Source organism: Gambusia affinis, linkage group LG02 (genome assembly GCF_019740435.1).
Source record: "Gambusia affinis linkage group LG02, SWU_Gaff_1.0, whole genome shotgun sequence".
NCBI classification, from domain to species: domain Eukaryota; kingdom Metazoa; phylum Chordata; class Actinopteri; order Cyprinodontiformes; family Poeciliidae; genus Gambusia; species Gambusia affinis.
This window is the reverse complement of record NC_057869.1, coordinates 20,462,394-20,484,651: the sequence shown is the minus strand read 5'-3', so window position 1 is coordinate 20,484,651 and position 22,258 is coordinate 20,462,394. Positions and strand designations below refer to the sequence as shown.

The following is a 22,258-nucleotide window of genomic DNA, read 5'->3' as shown; positions in this document are numbered from 1 at the left end:
AGTGGACCACCACATAAGTACAATACATGTGTATCATAAAATACATACGTATTGTACTGATTGTGAACAGATGTTCTCATATCTTCAGTTTCATATAAGTTACATTTGTTTTTTTAAACAATGTTTCACCAGATCAACTCTTGCTCAGCTGATGTCATGAGAAATATGGCACTTGATTTGGATTTAATGTGGAATAAACTCAATCATTTGGACTAGTATCTATAATTTCACTCAAACTATTTTGAACTTAACCTAAAACGTAACTACTTTACAGTGCATAGCTGCTCTGCTATAAAATAATGCATAATCCTTATTGACAAAGTATGGCGAAGGTTATGTTATGGTGACAGCAGTAACCTGTAAAACATGGAACGGGGTGACCTCTGATAGAAGAACAGGACGACACACAGTGCTGACAGAGATAGCTGGTCCTTGAGCTCTGCATCCTGTAACGCTGCATTCAGCATATGCATCAGTAAATCTGATAATGCAGTGTTGCTCTAACTGCTATAAACAAAAACAAACAAAAAACCCCCTAAAGTCTTATGTAGAATTTGCCTATAGCACAATTAAAAAAGCTATAATCCTCAACTACCACTAGATGGCAGCCCAACATCCCAATGACCTTTTGATAATGAGGCAGCGCAAACCTCAAACAGTGTAAACGTACATTTAAAACACTTTTGGGTGTGTGAACCACATTTTTTTTAAAAAAAGTTTAACTTACTGTAATGTAAACTGAACAGCTCTGTACTTGTAAAAGTGTATATCAGTGCAGTTTGAAGAGGTGACAAGGCTTCACCTGGGTAACTGAAAACAGTCCACATACAGGTTGAAATTCAAGCTCTTAGGCACTGCAACGCCAACCCTAAATTATGTAAAGGTTTTTCCATTGTCCGAATGGAAAATAGAAAAAGCTTAGTGTGAACAAATAGATTCTAAATGCCATTACCTGTCTTGTGCAAGCAATGTCAAATATATATTTTTGACCATCTAGATTCTCATTTTGATGAGAGCTGGATTTTAATCATTATAGCAACCTTTATGCTGGTGCTGAGATCAGAAAACGTGATGCTTCGTCCAGTCATCGGACTGGATGTAAATAGTGTATCTGAACATTTTCACTCTCACTTGGTGAATGTTAACTATATGATATCTCAAACCAAAAAAAAAAACAGCCTTTGTGCAGAAGGCAACATATTTTACCTCCACCCAACGCACTCGTACGACATACAGTGACAAACGCAAACACATATTCTCAAATTTTGATAACCTCAACTACATCAACCAGCTTCATACTAACTGACAGAACAGCCAAGCCTTATCACAATGTTTCATTCACACCACTTAAAAGCCCATTTTAGTCTGGCTGCCTGCTTTGCTGAGAGTGATTTTAAATGAGTCCACAGTGGCAGTTCAAACCTACCACCATTGCAAGTTTAAGGGATGAGTATCGGTTTACTCATCAGTTTCATGAAACATTTCCAGCATCTGTCCACAACAGCAGAAAGTAAAAACAAAACACTTCCCTCTTCTTTTGTTGTTGTTTTTTTTCCACTGTATTTCTTCTCCTCTTCAAAGGCCTCTTAGCAGCAGAATAATTATTGAAAATCTGCAGGCCAACCTACTTAGAAGCTGTTTCTTTAGGCTACCTTGTATCATAATCTCATTAATAAATAGAAAAACAACGGAAGAAAGAAAACGGCATCCTCCATTTGGTGAAGCTGTGGCAAATATTACGTCATGTTGAGTTTATTTCCTGCTACAATTGGCCGAGCAAACTCCACAAAGTCATCGATGAGCACAGGCCAGGCACCTGAGCAGAAGACAAAAAGGATAATACTAGTTAACATCCAAAAGTAGCAGTTTGACAAGTGGAATACTATTACTAAAAAATACAGTGTCTTGTAAATACCTCTTAAACTTTCTCACATTTTACAACTATCACAAACTTCAATATATTCACATCAGAATGATAAATTATTATTATTTTCTCAGAATAATCCTCTCCTTCCCTTGCCTGCCAGTTCAAATATACCACAATTTATTGGTACGTTTGTAGCCGTGCCACTGGTTAGCGCCATTATCTTTCTTTTTCGGTTAAAGGTCCTCATGTTCTCCAACACCCTGAGGACATCTGTGTTTATACTGAGATTAAATAAATTATTTCTCAGTCGCTTTGGATAAAAGCGACTAACAAATGTGTAAACGTGGACTACACAGAGGGGGCGACTCTTGAAGACAAATAGTTGCACAAGATTAGATTTCGGGATAAAAGTGTCCAGGGTTGAATGCGTATGCGCATCTCACTTTTCAAATTTTAAAACATTTCTCCTCCAATTACATGCTGACCAATTATAAATAAAACAACAATGAAATATTTTGAAGTTTGTGGTTAGTGAACAAAGTTATCTATATCATCTATGTTATCTGAGATGAGCATCTTTTTTTTTTTTTTTTTAAATCTGAACATTTTCAAGGTGTTATTGCAAATACAAGTATCAGCACTACTTTGCTCCCTCACATGGTTGCTTCAAGTGTATAATGACCCTTTAGTACCAGGGATCCATGCATATGCCTTCAATCAATCCACAGTTTTACAAAAAAGCTTGTATTAGACAGATGAATGATGCCGCAGCACCTTCGTAAACAATCTTTCTAGTAGTGATTCGAGGCTCACCTTCTTCATCATAGTTAGACATATCATCTGCAATCATGTTGCCAAAGTCCAGGAGGAGGTTCCAGGTGTCTTTAGGAATTGAGCGTTTGTGATGCTCCTGAATAGAGGGCAGGGACAGGACAGGGTAACCCTGTCTTGTTAAGATTTCCAAACAAGAAGCATATACTATGCGTGGGGAAATAATCAGTGGATTTCATCAAAAACCTACCATTAGATTTTTTTTTATTTTTATTTCTTAGTGGAAAACATGTTTTTGAGACGAAGTGCCATGTAATTATAGCCATGCAGTCAAATTAATTGTTTTGTACTAGTGCACAGCTAAGACCCTCCCATAAACTCCAAAAACCTTAATTACTACTGGGGGGGGAAGCAAATCTTCAAAACGTACTTGCAAGAAGCGGATCCATAGATCTAAGAACTTGAATCGATCTGTGAGAACTAGATTCCAGTAAGCCACAGCCATTTCTAGTTCTGGAAAGAAAAAAAAGAAAAAATTTACAAGTATTTTTGGTTTTTGACAGAAAATGTGACATTTTGGGATATTTTCCAACATCATCTGCTTACCTAAACCTTTCTGGCCTGGGTTCTTGGCAAAGCTGAACGTAAACTGGTAGAAATCTTTGAATTTCCCATTGTCTTTCAGATCTTGTTCTAGCCTGGGAAGGATGGCCTTCAGTTTTTCTGGACTATCACAGCTGAATGGCGCAACAAAGATAAATTACCGTAAATATTAAAGGTGTTCATATAATAAGCACTTCATTCCAGAGTCAAATATCGAAATTTTTGACATGACTTTTACCCGAGCTCCACCATTCCATCGAAGAACTCCTTCCTGCTAAACTCGCACTGCGTGGCTGCTCTGAACTTCCAAGCCACTACTAGTATGCTTATGCTGGCTGGGTCCAGATTTAAGTCATCGCAGAACTGCTGGATCCCATCGATGCCTATCTTGTTCTCATCGTGGGGGTCTGCAAAAAAAGACAGAGGGCACTGAGCTAAACAGAGAGAAAAAGTGCAGATTTTTAGGGGACTAAATAGTGTGTGAGTCTGCCCAACACTTGCCTTTGTATCTGTTGTAGAGCTGTTCAAGCTTCTTGCGGTCCACTGAGGTTCTCATGGGTTCTTTATAGTACAGGTCTGGGTTCTGGAAATAGTTGTCGATGGCGATTTCTAGTTTCCAGTCATTCTGAGTCAGGCAGTGCACAGCTGTTCTGTCCCCTGCTTGCGTGACAGAGATAAACTGGCGAACCTTGTCCTTCTGTGATGATTTCAACTTGTGCTGCCAGGCAAGTAAACACACAAGGAAATAAATACATATTTGCTGTCTATGCCAGACTTTAGAAAGGCGATGAGATTTTGGTATAGTCCGCATCTGCTTTAAATTTAATCTTCGTGCAGAAGGTTTTTTCAGTGACTATGTTACTTTGCCACATATTGATTTGGCATGGTTACTTTAAAATTGCAGGTAATTTTTGTTTAAATAAAAACATTCCTAGAAAGTAATTTTTTTTTTAATTTTTTTTTTTAACAAAACTGTTTAAAAAGAGAAAATACACATAGATCAGTATGTTAAAACTTCATATTCATTGAACAATCGTTTGTAAATTTGCACGTGTAAAAGGATATTGTACCAACCAGTTGACACCCAAACTGGTTTTAACTCAGGGACACAGATTCTTCTACATCAGAAGAACATTAATGAACAGCCATATACAAATAGTAAATGATGGTTATAATAAACACCCAGTGTTACAGTGGACATGGATTTGAAGCTCCTGGTGCAGTTGCTTGCAAAGATCTGATTTCTATTCAAATCTAAACATACAGTAAACTATTGAGTCGGAGAATTTTTTAAGTGTTGTTAGCAATGCATGCCTAAAACTCAAATCAAGGGTCCAAACACTTCCAAGTCAGAGTTGTAAAGAAAAAAAAATTACTTTCAAAAATCAGCACAGAAATAACCACATCATGTTTTGTTAACCTCTAACAGATTGTACATCTCGGTGGAACTAACCCACCGAATGATCAAACAGCAGCTTCTCTGTGACCCAGATTTTCCTGGGTAGGGGGCGTTAGATCTCACAGGCTCTCCTGACCTGCAACAGCAGCACCAACCCAGCCGGGCCACCAACCAAAAAGGGAAAGGTACGTGGAGCGAGTGCAGGTGTCCGATCTCAAAATACCAGCAACTGACCTTCCATTACTCTCACATCACACTGACTGGCAACGCGACGCTGAGGACAGCCTGATCCCTCACATGGTGCTGCACCGTAAACATTAGTGACAACTACTGTCGGTATGGTGACATGTTGAACGGGGGCTTTACAACTCTCTGTCTCTCACTCGGTTTGTCTTTTTAAAATATTACCTACCATTTTATCACCAGCTGTTTTGGCCAACTTAATATCCACGATCTCATAGTGCGCGTGCGCAAGAAGAAATACGATCCAGACCAAAATACTGGGAAATGTAGTTCCGGAGAAGTCAACAAGCCACTTACTTTAGAAACTTACAAAACATGTTTATGTGATAATAAATAAAACTTAGCAACAAAGCACTTTGTTGCTGTCTAGTAAATGCACCAAAAAACCCCGACAATACCTGCTTCTAAAACACGGCTCTCCAAAGCATATTTGACGCAAAGCTGAGTTGTTTTAGTTCAAATTGTGTAGTTATTTAAAAAAAAATTAAAAAAAAGTCTCGTGTAAGGATTAGAATGACGTTAGCTGTCACAGTTTGAAAAGGCATGAACGTCACCAGCGAAGTAGCTGACACACCTAAAAAAACTACAACTCCCATAACAGTTCAGATAAAGATGTTTCGGAAGTAATATGATGGTTGCATCAAACTTACAACGATGTTAGAAACGTAAAGAAACAATTGCTATTTTGGCTAAGGTTAATTTAAATTGTACTTTACCGAAATAAGTGGTTTCTAATATTGTACGCTTAGTCTGCTATTATTAGCAAAGCAAGTGTTAGCAGCGGCAACGTTATGTCACCGTGAGAAAGAAAGAGGGTGAACCCAGCTGGCTAGAGCTGGACTGACAGCTTCGTCATTAAAGAACAAATTGTTGGAATTTGACAAACTCCAGCCCTGAAAACTCAACTTTATCCAAGGGGGTTCGTGAAGTTGTTTCAGAGACAGGTTAAACTCACCGACGGTCCCCCCCTGTGTGCTCCGGAACACCTTCACGAACGGCGGTACTGAAGGAGGTCAGAATAAACATGAAGTAGGAGCAGGGAGCGCCTGTGCCGACGCTGGCTCTAACTATGTGGCAGGGGAGGGGTGTCTCTGTCGGTGTCGGTGCGGCACAACTACTCGATTGTTCTTGTCTACTTCTTCCTCTGCTGAGAGGCAAGAGCGAGACTCTCTTCCCTAATAGTTACAGCTTTTCTTTAATAATCCGTACACAACGCCAAACCGATGGATGTTTTTACCGACTGCTGTGTCTTCCGGTATGTCTATTTTATATCTATCGTGTGTATGAATGTGTGCGTGTATCTGCTTATTAATATCTTGGCTAACTTTGTCGTGAAAGTTTGATTAATAAACTAAAGACCTCCTGGATTCTTAGATTCTTTTCGCCAGCTCCTGTTCCAGAAGTAGGCTATAATATCCATAATTGCCACAATAGGGACGCCGAGTAAGAATTACTTAAAAACGTCGTTTGTGATTTGTGAAACATTTATTTGAAAACAAATATGTTTTCAAATTTTGGAATTCTTATCCTGTTAAAACAGTCCGTTTATTGTCATTTGAATAGTCTTAGATGAGACTGACTTCAAGTTTGAAAAGACACTTTGCAAACTCAGATGTCACCTATATCAACATTGAATTTTGGAAAAAAAATTGAAACACATTAATATTTGTCAAAGATGATGTAAAGCATTTGTTGTCTTCCTATGATCCAGACATTTATTCAAAGCTTTAAGAAAGTTAGAATAGACACAATCTAAATTGGTGAAATCGCAAAAACAGTATAAAACTAGCTATTTTTTGTTCTGTTTTTATTAACTGAATAAAAAGATATCTGGTTAAATTGAGTTTAATGAGACAATCCAGTCCAGCTTTAGCCAATCTACTACTAACATTTAAAGGCTGGTCTTTATCTAATACAAAAAGACCCTGTTTTGGATATTTTTTTTTTTAAACGTTTTAAATGTTACAGTGGATGTCACTGTTGCTTTGCTGCAAAACGATCCTGAGTTCAAATCCCAACCTGGATGCAGTTTGTTCTCCCCATATGTTTTTTCTGGGTACTCCAGCTTCCTTCCACAGTCGAAAAATATGATGTTAGAATAATTGGTCTCCCTAAATTGGCCCTAAGTAGGAATGCATGTGTGATTTCTCCTGTGTTGCTCTGTGAGTGACTAACAATCTGTGTAAGATGTACTCGACACATTGACAGGACTGAAGTATATTCGCTTGTTTTATTGCAATATGATTTCTGCTGTGGTTTCTTGTCACATATTTAGTGAGCCGGAAGCACGTAAATAAAAGTGAAAAAAATACAAATAAATGAAAAAGCTTTGATAAAGATCAAATAAGATTTTGAGGAGTATTGTTGAAAATGTGTTTTTGTAGCGTATTTTTCTCTTCACACTCATAATATGTTTCATTGCACATGACACTACTAAAACTTTAAGTGACATGTTTGTGCTCTGATGTTTTTTCAATCTGCTGTCCAGATCTGAACAACGGTGCTCCTGACCTCTAGCAACTCCAGTAAAGTGGCAGCAGTTCAACTGAAGGGAGGAGAAGAAGAGGGATTCTGAAAGTTAGACAATCTCAGCTTGACTCATGCTGTTGAAGGTAAAATCAACTGTGAGTTTAATGCATTCAGCTAAATGCTAATAATTGAATTGATAAATGTAATCATAAACTGCCTCTCATGTTCAGAATTCTTCTTGATTTGTCGATTTAGGTATTTGTGAAAAGACAGGTAGCACTGGATTATAAACAGGTAAGGTGTCCTGTCTTGTCACTGCACTGTTTGCTATCATTTCTGTTGTAGCCGCACCTTCAAAACAGTGTGAATATGGTGTGACAGGAGGTGCACATCCACATTCCTTGTTTTTTTTTGAAAACACCCACTTAAAGAATTGTCAGAAATGCTTAAAAAAACTTATGTTACTTAAAATTTCTCACACTGTATCTAATTTTACTGTTGCAGTAGATGATGGGAATTGATTTAAAGATACAGAATACTTACACTTTTGTTATTGCTGTATATTTGTGACAAATATACAACGTATAATATTGCAACTTATATTAAGTACAACAGTCTCTGAAAATGATATTTCAGGAGCATCATGTGTTTCTACTAAGCAGCCTTTAAAATCTAAACTGAAGTAGCATGAACTAAAAAAAATCTGGTTTGTATTTGGAAACACAATCTGTAGCAGATGCAAACATGAAGCTTCGACTGTCTCAGTGATGAGTGGGATTTTGCTTCTAATGCTTTCAGCACTATGCACTCTGTGCCACTCTGTCCCTCCCCTAGGTCTTGCATTTCTCCTCAAACTCCTCACCGTAGTGAAGCAGTTTGGATGCAGGTTCTGTGCTGGCTGCTGTGCCTCGGCCTGACTGAGGCACTCGCTGTGCTGCCAAAGGAGCAGGTGGCCCGGCATGCCATCAAGCTCTATCGGAGCAAAGCGCAGACACAGGGCCACAGGTGGGTGACCAACAACTGCAAGCGGCTGGTGGGTTTGCTACAGCAGAAGAATGTGGCCATCAACAAGCTGGCAGCCGCTGCGGCGGCTGTTGGGAAAGACCAAAGCCTTTCAGAGCCAGAGAAGCACTTCCAGGTATGACTCTACGAAGCACCGAATGGTCCTTTTTGTTGTTGTTGTTGTTGATATCATAATAATGTTGGAATTAAAATGTGTTCAGCTAGTCCTCATAGGTTTTCAACACTCCTTGGTCTTTGTTTTAGTCAGGGCTGAAGGAGGATGGACAGCAAAACAAAGCAGACTAAACACACGTGTATATAAATAATAACCTGTTAGACAGCCAACACAAGGGAGGAGCTTGGCACTATGTTGAAATATCACATGCCCAATTATTTCATAGCAGAAGTAAACATACCTTAAAGTCAGTTAGGTAAAACATGTTAAAAATGTTTTACAACTTTATTTCTAAGTCAATGGATGAAGCTGCTTTTTCCAGGTAGATGTGTGAAAAATCTCTGCTGTTGTTTTATTGTTTACATTTACTCAGATGACTTAATCAGAGCTCTAACACTTCCAGTTTTAATAAACTTCCCGTTTATTAAAACCTTGCGTTTATTAGGAAAACTTTTTCTGTAGAATGACTTCACAATTACATGAAATTATCTCTAACTAACTGATGTTTTAAATGTCCAAAAATCTAAAAAAAAAAAAAAAAAAGAAGAAAATGTATTTCTAGATATAAATATGTTTATTTCTGGAAATTAGAGGAAAAATGTTATTAATTGGCTTATTTTGTTAGTTTATAACTGGCCGAATAGCCTTATTGACTTATACATTGAATTTATATATTTTAAGATTAATATCTGTATATCCTACTCATGAAACGTACCACATTAAGATCACGTAGAATTACATTAGTGAAAGAGTTTATGATTTTCTTCTTCTTTTTAATCTTTACTCATTCGCATTTAGGTTCACACTCTGGAGGTTTTTCAGAAGGAGCTGAACGAGAGCGAGCACCTGGTGTTCCAGGCGCTGCACGGCCTGCAGAGGGTGCTGCAGGGAGACTACAGGGATGTGGTCAATATGAAGGAGAGCAGCAGACAGAGGCTGGAGGCCCTCAGAGAGGCAGCCATAAAGGTAAAGTAAAAAGGATCCATAAAACTCTGCATAGTTTTATGGATCCTTTACCTCCAAATAAATGCATATGCATTTCTGGTTGACTTTCCTAATGGTATGGCAGCCATCTAAACAGGAGCCTATCTAGCTAAATAAAGGGTGAAAGCAACATTCCACATTTTCTTTGTAATCAATGCAAAAATGAGCGAATTTACCGAATACAAACAACTTCGTCCTCTCAGTAAAAAAACGAGATATGATTACTTTTCTAATTTCAGAATAAGGTAGAAGTTGCAATATTAATGAGCGTTTTGCAGCATAGACATGAAGAGACACTTTTGTTTTAGATGTTTTTAATCAGATGACAGTTGAAATAAAGTTTCTTTTTTCTGTATGCTTAGTCCACATGTTTTCCTTTTGGGTATTTTTTGTCTGAAGATGAGCAGAAATGCAGATTAAAGAAAATGTGACAGATTTGCCCTCAACAAAAAAGTCTGAATTTATTTGAAGTTGACTTTAAATATGTGCTTCTGAAATTAAGTAGAATAATGTATTGCAATCAAGTGGATTAAGTTTTTTAAACATCCACTCGACGTGTGAGAAGAGCTTTGATTCTTCAATCTTTTTTTGCCAGTAAATTAGTGTGTTTGTTGGGCTCTATTGTTATATTTCAGGAAGAACAGGAGTACATGGAGCTGGTGGCTGCAGAGAAGCATCAGCAAGAAGCTCTTAAGAGCGCTTTGGCCCAGAACAAGACTCTGTCCATCTTGGAGGAGATTTTGGAGGACGTCAGGAAGGCAGCAGACCGCCTAGAGGAGGAGATCGAAGAGCATGCCTTTGACAACAACAAACAGGTCTGCTCAGTTTGGCTGCTAAGTTTCAGAGAACGTGCAGACTCACTTATTGTTATACCCAGAACCAATAGTTATGCATATGGACTTTACTTCGTGTAGATGAAGGGAGTGAATGTCGAAGCAGTGCTAAGAGTGGAAGAGGACGAGGACAAAGGAGGGAAAGCGAAGAACAAATCCACACAGAAAGAGGTGGAGGATGACTTGGGGCTCAGCATGCTCATCGACTCTCAGAATAACCAGTATGTTCTGACGAAACCACGAGACTCCACGATGCCCAGAGCTGACCATCACTTCATCAAGGTTAGTCGCTGCTTTCTTCTCTAATCATACTGGTTTTATCCAGGCTGTGGAAGATGTAGAAAGACTGCATTACTTGGTTTTAAATGAATTTATCAACAGGACCTGGTTTCAGTGGTGATGCTCTCTCTGCCTTGTGGTTGGATTTGCACCCTGGTGGGTCTTCCGCCTATGTTTGGATACATCATCTGTGGGGTCCTGCTCGGCCCTTCTGGACTCAACAGCATCAAGGTTTGTGTCTGTGCATCATGACTGCAGTGGCTTAAAGAAGAACGACTTTTACTAAACTAAAAATCACGACTGCCTTTTCTTCTTGCAGTCTATAGTTCAGGTGGAGACTCTGGGGGAGTTGGGTGTGTTCTTTACTCTCTTTGTGGTGGGACTGGAGTTTTCACCTGAGCGCCTTCGAAAGGTAAATGAGAACAAGTTTGGACCAGAAACCGATGGTGACGATTGCTTTCTTTAGTTGTTTTACTTACTGCTTATTATTCTTGTACAATGATAAGCGAGATGCTCCATTTGCAGCAATGTTAGTTTTATGTCATAACATTGACATGCACTCATTGTGTCACCTAGTAATATAAATATATTATAATGAACTTCAGATCAAAAGTCAGTATTGTACGCAAGAGTGAAAAACGTAGTTTTATTAATACATTTCCGAGTTGTTTTAATTTGTTTTCTAAATAAAAATCTGAAAAGCTGAAAAATTTTCATTTAGCCATATGAGTCAAAATTTTGTAGCGCCACCTTTTAGTGCTATTGCAACTCCCAAGTTCTTTAGAGTACGTCTGTACCAGCTTTGTGTATCTAGAGAATGTAATTTTTGCCCAGAACACAGGAGTATTATTGAAAGTAACATACTTCTTATAAACCCAAACACAAGTTCTCATTAAATGAGTAATTGAAATATATTATAAAAAGTTCCTTTAAAGTAGAATAGTAGTGTTAGTCCTCAGTTTTGGTGTTTGAAAGAAGATGACTTCTTCTTTTGTAATGTGTGTTTAGGTATGGAAGACCTCAGTTCAGGGGTCATGCTACCTGAGCCTGCTGATGGTGGCGGCCGGGTTGTTATGGGGTCAGCTTCTCCATATTCGCCCCACCCAGACGGTCTTCGTCTCCACCTGTCTGTCCCTGTCCAGCACTCCACTGGTGTCACGATTCCTGGCAGGAGGAAGCAGAGTGGAAAGAGAAGGTATGTAGAAATGTCTTTTTTTTTTATTTTTATTTGCTGCATACTTTTATTTGAAATTGGCAAAAAAGGGTTGGAGAAAAGGATGACCTGTTGACCATGAACATAGGATGTATTTAAATCCTTTGAATTTGGGAAATCCTGGTACACAGCTAAGCTTTTATGGTTCTGTTCTCGCAGCTGGGACAATATATTTCACATGGATGATTTTGACTTGGACAGCTCATAAAATTCTCATTATATTCTAGTTTTTTTCTGATGACTTTAAAATATAGAGACACAAAGCTGATAGAGAAAGTTTGACATCATCAAATTAGAAATGCTTTCCTCCAGTTACTGACTGATTCAATGTTTTAAACAGTGGTGTGTGTGTGTATGCGTGTGTGTGTGTGTGTGTGTGTTTGACAGGTGACCTGGACTACAGCAGCGTTCTCCTCGGGATGTTGGTGATGCAGGATGTCCAGCTTGGCCTCTTCATTGCTGTCATGCCCACTCTGATCCAGGCACAGAGCGGGGACTTGGACAGGTCAGCAAGTTGTAATTTATTGTTTCTTCATCATAAATTCCTCCTTCTCAAACTTACAATCCTGTAAATATTTTGATTCCTCTGTTCGAACCAGCTTTCTGCTTGGAGGTCTGCGAGTGCTGGAGCTCCTGACTCGGGTCCTGGTGTCGCTGGCTGCTGTTTTTTTGCTTTGTTTGGTGCTCAAATTCTTCCTGATTGGTCCGTATTACAAGAAACTTCACGCTGAGAGCAAAGGCAACAAGGAGATCCTGGTACTGGGGATGACGGCGTTTGTCTTCTTCATGCTGACGGTACGATTAAAAGAAATTTGGTGTGACCTTTTTTGTGTCATCTTCAAGTTGAAGTTAAGAGGCTGATTTGTTTGGTATTTTAGGTTACAGAGTTTCTGGATGTTTCCATGGAGTTGGGCTGCTTCTTGGCGGGAGCTTTGCTGTCATCGCAAGGTCACATGGTCACAGCCGAGGTCATGGCGAGCATCGAGCCAATCAGAGACTTTCTCGCCATCATCTTCTTTGCCTCTATTGGTTAGGCTGAATATCATGGTCTTTCTGTGATATTTGCTTCACTTTATTATGATTTTCACATGTAGACTGTGCTGAGTCCTCCTCTTTTGTCTGTTTGATGCTGCAGGTCTTCACGTGTTCCCTACATTTGTGTTGTATGAGCTCACCATCTTGCTGGTGCTGACTCTCACACTCGTCATCATGAAGGTTCAGCTATTCCTTGTTTTTGTTCTCAGTCTGTCCTGATGAAGTTTCCTCGTCTCCTAACTTCTCTCGTTTTGCTCCAGTTTGTCATGGCTGTGCTGGTGCTCTCCATCATCTTGCCTCCGAGTTCCCGACACATCCGGTGGATCGTCTCAGCTGGTCTGGCTCAGGTCAGCGAGTTCTCCTTTGTCCTGGGGAGCCGCGCACGTCGAGCCGGGATCATCTCCAGAGAGGTGAGTGATGAGCTGGATGAAATTTCGGTCTGTTGAGAAGAATTGCATCAGGTTTTTCTCGGCCAGTTCCGGTTCGAGGTTTCTTTGAGGCTTAGCTTGGCAATTTAGATTTATTTTTAATTCTAAGGACTGTAAGTAGTTAAACTGAAAATTGTCAATTCCTGGCAAACAGTGAGTCCAGAGCTCACTCTGTACAGGAAACATCCAACAAATCAGCTCGAAGGAAACTTTTAAAAACATTGTGATTTTTTTTGAGTTTTCTGTCTGATAGGCGTAGACAACAAAAACAACTTTAGTGCTTAGAAAATGACCACAATTAGTCTTTTTTTCTTTGCAGACTACATTTCATTTATGATTGTTATGCTTTTCTTCATTTCTGTCAGCAAAATAATATATTAATGTTGAGGCATAATGTAATCTGCCAGTATTTAACAAGATTTGTCAGAAGAATTGTATCTTTTGCATCATTTAAATAATGTCAGCTTATTATGTTTTACAGTATGTGCTATTGATGACTCACAAACAGGAATTATTTCAGTTTTAATCTGTGTGAGCTGAACTTTTACAACTTGAATTCAAGTGTGAACTTGCACTAATCTGTTAATAACTACAAAGCCAGTAAAACGCAACACCTGAAAGCATCAATTTAAAATTTTGATGAAATGTTTAGTCCAAGTAATACTTATGTTTTTATAAATTTAATTAGCTTTAAAAGTCGCGCTGGTACTTAAAATGTTAACATATAAACGTCTTGTCATATAATACGTGTCTTTACTCAATGAAAGTGACTAAAAGCAGAACTTTGTAAATGTTAGAGGATAAATTTATATCATAGTTAAAGTTAAGGATGGATTTCCTCGTTCTATCTCTTTTCTGTGGTTGATCACTGTATAGTTGCACTCTAGATGCAGGAGGTCAGCCTTCGAGCATTTAAAACGATGCTAACAACTAAACCCCGAATGTTGAGAGTAAAACTACCTGTCTCTGTCCAGGTGTACCTGCTGGTCCTCAGCGTCACCACCCTCAGCTTGCTGCTGGCTCCGCTGCTGTGGAGAATCACGACACACAAATGGGTTCCTCGCACCCAACGCAAAACGGTCACGTGACCACACCGATATCAGGGCTCAAAAAAAAAAAAAAAATCCTCTGTGACTTACTAGAGCTGGTTGCAATATCACATGAAGTCTTTTTTTTTTTTTAAAGCTGGATTTAATCTGCTTCAAATCCATTTTTCTGATCCAACACTACTGCTGATTGTAATGGTTAATACAAGGCAGACATTCTTACAATATTTTCACTGGAAGATTTTTTTATTACTTTGACTGTTATTCATGTCTCTACAGTACGTTCACTATTGCATTTTATGATGCCGAGCTCAAAATTGTCTCATTTTGCACATTAACTCTGAAAATCCACGGACCAAATCTTAACAGTTCTTCATATAAATGTTTTCTTATTTATAGTTTTTCTTTATAGATGCTATGCTTGTAATTTCTCTGTTGTGATTTGAGGCATCAGTGATCACAGACCCTGCCTCAGGCTGAAGTCAAAGATCTCTGCTGATTAACGTTAATGGTACTTTGGTTTAATATCATCCTTTTCTTACTGAGAGTTTCAGGAAAACTGACTAAATCTGCCCAGAAATCTTGATTTTTGGGTACACTAGACTGCACTAATAACAGCAGAGACAACGAAAATGTTTCAGTAGAATTACATTTGATAATTTATTATTCACTGGTGTTATCTGAAGAAAACAATGCCAGCACTCGTCCTCTGAATGTCAAAAATGATGTGCCTGCTTTGCCCTGTTCCACCCGGCACTGAAAGGAAGAGCTGTTACCCTGAAATGTAAATGTATAAAAACATGTGCAATGTTAATATGTATCACCATCCGACATTACTGTTTATATTTATTAGTTTCATATATTCCACTTGTTTGAAGGGTTGTTTTAATTTAAGTTTGTATTTTATTTCTGCTGTCATTACCTTCTTTATTCCGACCGTCATTTGTGTTGAACTTACTTGGATTTATATATCTTCAGTAAAAAAAAGATGACAAACATTCTTTTCTTTGAACTTTATTTGTTTGTCTGAATAACTAAAATGTTCTTAATGACTATCAACATTCCTGATTCCAGGCTCCGAATTTCAGATTTAAACAATTAAAATATTTAGCACTTTTCATGAGAATTAAACAAAAGAGAACTCAAATGAAGAAAAATGAATTGTAATGACATTTTTTTCTTCATGTTTTGCGCTTCAGAAGCATGTGATGGAGCAGCTTCACATGCATAAATCCACGTGACGACCCATTAACCGTCTGGTTCCCAGGAGTTTTGGAAACCCTGTCTAACATCGGCGTGATGCTCAGCTGTGAATGTGACAGCTCCACACGTGTCGTGGTGTGTGTGTGTGTGTGTGTGTGTGTGCGCAAGCATGCGAGCAGACCTGCATAAGCTGATAACCTACAAACTTTGCAGTCAGCACATCTCTGAAAGACTTCATCATCCTATTAGTGGGAGGAGATGGTTAACAGCTCACCGATAAAGACATTTTTACATGTGTGGCCGTATTTTTATAGGAACACAGATTTCTTTTGTCTTTTACGAGTATAGTTGCGTTGTTTGTTAGGACATCTTATAAAGTAAAGTAGTAAGCTATAACAGTAATGATGATAAAATAATTGTTTCAGGTGAAACTTTCCCATGTTGCTCCATTCAAATCAGTGTTTATTGGATGTTTAATAAACTTTAAAAAAAAAAACACGTTTAAATTCTATCACTTGAGATCTGGCCAGAACAAAAGCGGTTCTAAGAAAGTTGTTGCATTTCAACAGTTTTGGAGTGACTGAAATTATACATTTATTTTCAGTTAATTATGCTGAGAGTTTTAGGATTTAATGTGGCAAAGAGATTTATTACATTAGGCTTCATCACATGTAGGTTCTTGAGAAGTTGACCGTGTTTTGTCTTTCTCTGTCAGTGCTTCTGTGTCTGACCTTTGTCAGAGGAATAGTTGCCATTTAACTTTGATTTTTGAATTGCTGAGGCATGGCAAGCCTCCTGAATTTAAAGAATCACCTGGTGTAGATGATCAAATGTAGAATGATCTCGCTTTCAGGTCCTCGGTCTGGGATCTCCTCTTCTGTTTTCTTAAGATATAAAATACAGAAACACTTATTATATTCTACAAAGTGTATTAAACCTGTTCTGCTCTCCTCCTGTACACTTTCTTAATTTTTTACACTCTGTTAATAGGTTACGTATACAGAATCGGAGAAAAAGCACCAAAAACCAAATGAAAACCATTAAGACCATTATAAAGCCTGTATAAATACTGACCAAAGCTACATTATGAAACTGCCATAAGCTCTGACCAAATGTATGAGGAAATCATGAATGTGCATATTATTTTGTCTGAAATGTAATGAACTTTGATGTATTCTTGCTTCTCTTTTGCTTCCCTTGTCTTTTCCTTGCTTTGTTTTCAACCTCCTTGTCTCTTGCAGCGAGCACATGGGCTAAGCACAGGATGTGGCATTAGAGAGATAACGGAGTGGATAAATCCCTTTGGAGAAAGGTGATGAGTCAGGCAGATCTGCATGTGTCTGCATGTGTCTGCATGTGTGTGAAGAAGCTGTGAGCTTCAGTGATCACCTCACTGAGGTCTCTGCAGTGACCGGATGATAGGTGGCTGATAAACTTTGCCTCTAAAATCCCTAAGGGAAGAATAAATCCCTACTTTCTCCTTCTTGTTTTGGACTTCCTCCTTGATAGACTTTCAGCTGAAACCTCTTTGAATACATTTTTTTTTCTGTATCACCATGGATATTGGTGGCTTGACCACAGTGGTGGCCAACTCTGCCTACATCTCTGCCCGTGGGAGCTTTGATGGCACCGCCAATCCAGCCGTCAACCGAGACAAGAAGTACCGCTCCCGCCTGAAGCTGCCTCACATCACAGTTTGTGAAGGTCTGCATGAAACCTTGGATCTGGGCTTCAACACTGTCTGCGTGGAGCAGCCCATCGGCAAACGGCTTTTCCAGGAGTTCTTGGACTCCAACAACGAGTATAAAGGCCCCTGCCGTCTTTGGAAGGATATCGAGGATTATAACATGGCTGAGGACGAGGACAGAGCCAGTAAAGCCAGCAAGATCCTGTCTCGGTACATGGAGCCCGAAGCCAAGTATTACTGTCCCTTTCTGCCGGAGAATGGCATCACAAAGGTCAAGGAGAAACACCACGAAGCAGGCGACGATCTTTTCGATGAGACCATGGACAGCGTCATGGACTTCCTCAAAGAAGTGCCCTACACCTTCTTCCTGGAGAGCATGTATCTGAAGAGATTTCTGCAGTGGAAGTGGCTGGAGATGCAGCCGGTGGGAGAGGACTGGTTTTTGGATTTCCGTGTTTTGGGTAAAGGTGGTTTTGGGGAAGTGTCCGCCTGTCAGATGAAAGGCACAGGAAAACTGTATGCCTGCAAAAAGCTCAACAAGAAAAGGTTAAAGAAAAGAAAAGGTTATGAGGTAAGAGATTCTGTTGATGTGAAGCAAGCTGTGTTCAGTATAGATAAAGGTGTAATAAACTTAAAAGAGTTTCAGATTTACTGACATGTAGGATTAGAAAGACATGACAAATGTACCTGTTGCAATCATACAAAGGAAAATAATTTATAGCTATGTTAAACGTTGTAGATTGTTTATGTGCTGGAGTCAAATTTCAGGCACACTGTCTTTACAAATTACTCCCAAAATAAATTATAATTTTCAGTGGAAGCTTGATTAAACTGGCTTTACTAATATTTACTGAGTCTATATCGAAATACTCTACATACAACTGCCAGACCCAGCAAGTTTGAGAAATACATTTGTCTTCACAATTTTACCTTTTAAAAAACTAGAAGGCGCTCAAACTGAGAGCTGAGAAAAACACACTGTGTGATTAAGTCAGCTGAGCTGGTGGTTTACAGGGAAACTATGAAATCTGACAATATAGTAGAAGGAACAACTACAACATTTCCTCAAAGCTAGCCTGGGGATTAGTAAGAGCCCTGTGAATGAAGATGGCCAGGACGGTTTACTTACAACTACTATCTTCTTCTGCCTCTAGGGGGCGATGGTGGAGAAAAGGATCCTCGCCAGAGTTCACAGCAGGTTCATAGTCTCCTTGGCTTATGCCTTCCAGACCAAAATCGAGTTATGTCTGGTCATGACCATCATGAATGGAGGAGATCTGAGGTTAGAACTTCTATCAACAGTTTTTTTTATCATTATTATTGTTTGTTTCATATCATCTTCCATGAAGTTCAAATTACACAATATCTCCCTCCCTGTGTCTGATCAATAACTTTGCTTCCAGGTATCACATTTACAATGTGGATGAGAACAACCCAGGCTTTGATGAGCCACGGGCCTGTTACTATGCGGCACAGATTATCCAGGGCATGGAGCACCTCCACCAGAAGAGGATCATTTATAGAGACCTGAAGCCAGAGAATGTGCTGCTGGACAATGAGGGTCAGGAACACTCAACTAAAGGGAGAAACGTTACATGCAGCTAATTCATCAGCATAAGCTCGTTTTCCCCTTATTTTCCAAAGGTTTAGGCCAATGACTAAGACCCAGAATTGAGTTTGGTTAAGTAAAACATTTCCTTACAGGAAATGAAGTGCCATTGCTTTGTAAACGTGGCAAAAGGGTAGAAAGTGAAATTCTTTCTTGCAAATAAATCAAATCTGCCCAAGATAGTTAAATATTCATATCCTGACAGAAGTCTTTTTACTTGTGGAATTATTCTGTCATGTTACTTCAGTGGTTTATGTGACAGAGCAAAGCAAAGTTGAGCAGCAGAAGAAAAAGGCACATGCTTTAATTTTTGTTTGTTTGATATAATTAAAAATCTGAAACTTGCTGTAAGCAAAGAGTAAAAGGTGGTAAAACACCTTGAGTTATATATATATATATACTGTACGTATATTACTATATACAGTACAGACCAATAGTTTGGACACACTGTACTGTATATAACTCAATGCAACAAAAAAGTTCAAGGAGTATAAAAACATTTGCAAGGCACTGCATTTCTGCACACTTACAAGCACATAATGAGAGCTTAACTGGGACAAGTTAAGCTTTTTCTCTTGGATTTACAAGGATTCAAAAACACACTAAGCAGATGGTTTTGTTTTGTCACACTACATTTAGAGTTTTTTATTACAAATAAAGTGAGCTCTTGACATCTCTGTGCTGTTTGTTTTTTTTCTCTCAGGTAACGTACGAATCTCTGATCTGGGTCTCGCCGTGGAGCTGGCAGATGATCAGCTCAAAATCAAAGGCTATGCTGGAACTCCAGGTACAGACAGAACATTTACACAGACAACTTAAGAAATTCTTCTTTGAACAAAGGTCTTTGGCTGTAACTGAATGTGTGAGAGCCATACAGTTAATCCTTATTTAATGTCACAGGTTATATTTTGAAGTTTTGAACTTAACGTTATCAGGTTTTATATACTTTTTAAAATAACATAATAAAGCACATCTTATGGATAGTTGGCATAAAAATCCATAAAATGTGTTTTTATGAAGGGTTGGAAATAAGTATTGGAGCTATTACTAAGGAGGAGCAATGCTAAGATGTGTTTTGTGTTTTTTTTTATTTTGTCATTATTTTCAGTGCATGAAACTGAACGTTCAAATAAAAATAAACAAACAAACAAACAAACAAAAACAGCTCTGGGTATCATGCAGGCTTTTCTTTTTATACCTAATGACACGATTTTGATTTGGTTAAGAACTTCCTTCTGTGTCATTTTTTCATTTGGACTTAATCACGGCCTTAAAGAGACGTGATCTTGAATTAAGAAAACTAAATTACAAGGAAAATAATTAGATTCAAGATTTAATTGCTTATTTTTTATTAACAGATCTCCTACAGGATTAGCCAACTGAGACACTAAACAAAATATTTGTAACATAAATGTTTGGTGATTTTTATTATTTCATTCATTACATCCAAACTAAATTGATGCTCCAGTTTAAACCCTGAGAACTTCTTATTCTCCTGCTCAGGTTTTATGGCTCCTGAGCTTCTTAAAGGCGAAGAGTACGACTACTCTGTGGATTATTTCACTCTGGGAGTCACACTCTATGAGTTCCTTGCTGCTAAGGGACCTTTCAGGAGTCGGGGAGAGAAGGTAGATGGAAAAGAAATGGTGCGCGAATAAACCAGGAGCTTCTTGATTTTGGAGTTTGAGCAGAAGCTTGATTTTGTTGCATCAGGTGGAGAACAAGGTGGTGAAGAAGCGGATTCTGAACGATCCCGTGACCTATCCCGAAAAGTTCAGCGAGAGCGCACGGTCCATCTGCGAGGGTCTGCTGTGCAAGGAGGTCGACAAGAGGTTCGGGTTTAAGGACGGCTCGTGTGACGAGCTGAGGGCTCACCCCTTCTTCCAGGATATTAACTGGAGGAAACTGAACGCAGGTCAGTTTGTGACAGAAACAAATGTCCAGAGACAAGCTATTAGTCTCACCAAAATGACGTTTCTGCTCAATATTTTAAAAAGTTTTTAACAAATCCCCTGCCCACCTGTCAGCGAAGGGAGCTCTGAAAACATCAGGGGGGGGGGAACAGTAAAACGAAACAAGCGAGAGATAAAAGTACACAAAATTATTCCACTATAGAATTGTATGTGTTTAACCTTTTACTTGATAGAGTTTTACCAATTTCATATCTCTAATTGGGGAGACTGAAACATTTTCTCAGTTGGTGCCAAACACAGATGAGCTATGTCATGTAATGGTCTTATGAGTTGATGTCCATTTTGTAGTTCGTTGGATTCCTTTTCCATGTTACACTAATCCAGGAAGGTTTTATCTTAAATAAAACCCATAGAGGAACAATTTACCTTCATGTTTCTGTTCACTGTGAATTCCCATATAAACAAATGCAGAGACAGTTGACCAAAACCTCTTCAAACAGTGTGGTTATGCTTTTACTGTAGCTACTTAATTGTTATTGTGCCACTTTGTTACCAAGTTTTAAAATGCACAAGGTTCTGATCATTTCCCAGTGAGCTTTGACCAACCGTGTTTGGAACGTCATCAAGTCCAAATAGGGTTCTAAAAGCCTTGGTTTTATTGAAACGTAATGTACAAGCTTTACTAAACCTTTGTAAGAGTAAAATATTAAGTGGATTGCTCACTAAAGTAAAACACTAGAACGTTATATATCCTGTTGCTAATGTGAATCTTCTAGCATCAATGTCTCCAACATCAAACTATATAAGACAAACTCTTGAACCTTCTGTCCCCTTCAGGAATCCTGCTTCCCCCTTTCGTGCCAAACTCTAAGACTGTGTACGCCAAGGACCTGGATAACGTCGGCGCCTTCTCCACGGTGAAAGGCGTGGCTCTGGAAGACGTAGACAAGGAATTTTTCGATGAGTTCGCCACCGGGAACATCCCCATCCCCTGGCAGGAGGAGATGATAGAGACCGGGATCTACGGAGAGCTCAACGTGTGGGGCACCGGCGGCACCCTGCCCAACGACCTGCGGCGTGAATCCATCCTGGAGCAGCCGCCCAAGTCCTCCACCTGCACGCTGTGCTGAGAGTTCAACATGAAGCCTCCCTTCTCTCTATGAGTGATTGTACAGGGACTGTCATAAGTACTGAGCACTTTTCAGGCAAGATGTCAGAGAAGGAAAATTCATGTCATCGATGATTCTTTTTTTGTTGTTGTTGTTGTATTTCAAGAACTGCATAATGTAAAGATGTTTATAGGATTATTCTGCTTTTTAATAACTTTACTCCAGAGTAAGAAATTGCTCAACAGTTCGCCCAGGCTTCTTTAAAAACATTTCTCTTCATTTTTTTTATTTCTTCAAAATATACAGATTTATTTCTGACACTCAATGTAACTGTTCTAGTTAGGAGTAAAAAAAAAAAAGTGAAGTTCTTCAGTTGCTATGAGACTAAAT

The 22,258-nt window shown here is 38.9% G+C and overlaps 3 protein-coding genes across 10 annotated transcripts; 2 read left to right on the top strand and 1 right to left on the bottom strand.

The window, feature by feature from the left end:
- Positions 1–714: 714 nt before the first annotated feature.
- dcun1d2b (DCN1, defective in cullin neddylation 1, domain containing 2b) lies at positions 715–5,977 on the bottom strand. Of its 5 annotated transcripts, XM_044140012.1 has the most exons (8): positions 5,282–5,329; positions 5,053–5,140; positions 3,743–3,959; positions 3,480–3,648; positions 3,245–3,375; positions 3,069–3,151; positions 2,681–2,777; positions 715–1,816 (listed from the first exon to the last, which is right to left on the bottom strand). In XM_044140012.1, exons 2-8 carry the CDS (start codon positions 5,053–5,055, stop codon positions 1,737–1,739), a joined length of 780 nt encoding a protein of 259 aa, XP_043995947.1. In that variant the 5' UTR covers positions 5,056–5,140; positions 5,282–5,329; the 3' UTR covers positions 715–1,736. The 5 variants fall into 5 exon arrangements, with proteins under 5 accessions (XP_043995947.1, XP_043995958.1, XP_043995987.1 ...); XM_044140023.1 differs by lacking the exons at positions 5,053–5,140; positions 5,282–5,329 and adding an exon at positions 5,839–5,977; XM_044140052.1 differs by lacking the exon at positions 5,053–5,140 and having other exon boundaries at positions 5,282–5,347.
- Positions 4,733–15,345, top strand: tmco3 (transmembrane and coiled-coil domains 3). Of its 4 annotated transcripts, none has more exons than XM_044139966.1 (16): positions 4,733–4,825; positions 7,372–7,495; positions 7,608–7,646; positions 8,187–8,490; positions 9,328–9,495; positions 10,149–10,328; positions 10,428–10,628; positions 10,728–10,856; positions 10,945–11,037; positions 11,634–11,820; positions 12,226–12,343; positions 12,438–12,633; positions 12,717–12,867; positions 12,974–13,053; positions 13,134–13,283; positions 14,276–15,345. In XM_044139966.1, exons 4-16 carry the CDS (start codon positions 8,233–8,235, stop codon positions 14,387–14,389), a joined length of 2,025 nt encoding a protein of 674 aa, XP_043995901.1. In that variant the 5' UTR covers positions 4,733–4,825; positions 7,372–7,495; positions 7,608–7,646; positions 8,187–8,232; the 3' UTR covers positions 14,390–15,345. The 4 variants fall into 4 exon arrangements, with proteins under 4 accessions (XP_043995901.1, XP_043995892.1, XP_043995911.1 ...); XM_044139957.1 differs by lacking the exon at positions 4,733–4,825 and adding an exon at positions 6,001–6,138; XM_044139976.1 differs by lacking the exon at positions 4,733–4,825 and adding an exon at positions 6,001–6,138 and having other exon boundaries at positions 7,372–7,507.
- Positions 15,346–15,444: 99 nt separating this feature from the next.
- Positions 15,445–22,110, top strand: grk1a (G protein-coupled receptor kinase 1 a). The gene is made up of 9 exons (XM_044140000.1): positions 15,445–15,685; positions 16,792–16,862; positions 17,060–17,808; positions 18,392–18,519; positions 18,641–18,798; positions 19,550–19,633; positions 20,350–20,474; positions 20,560–20,761; positions 21,597–22,110. Exons 3-9 carry the CDS (start codon positions 17,107–17,109, stop codon positions 21,887–21,889), a joined length of 1,692 nt encoding a protein of 563 aa, XP_043995935.1. The 5' UTR covers positions 15,445–15,685; positions 16,792–16,862; positions 17,060–17,106; the 3' UTR covers positions 21,890–22,110.
- The last annotated feature ends 148 nt before the right edge of the window (positions 22,111–22,258 follow it).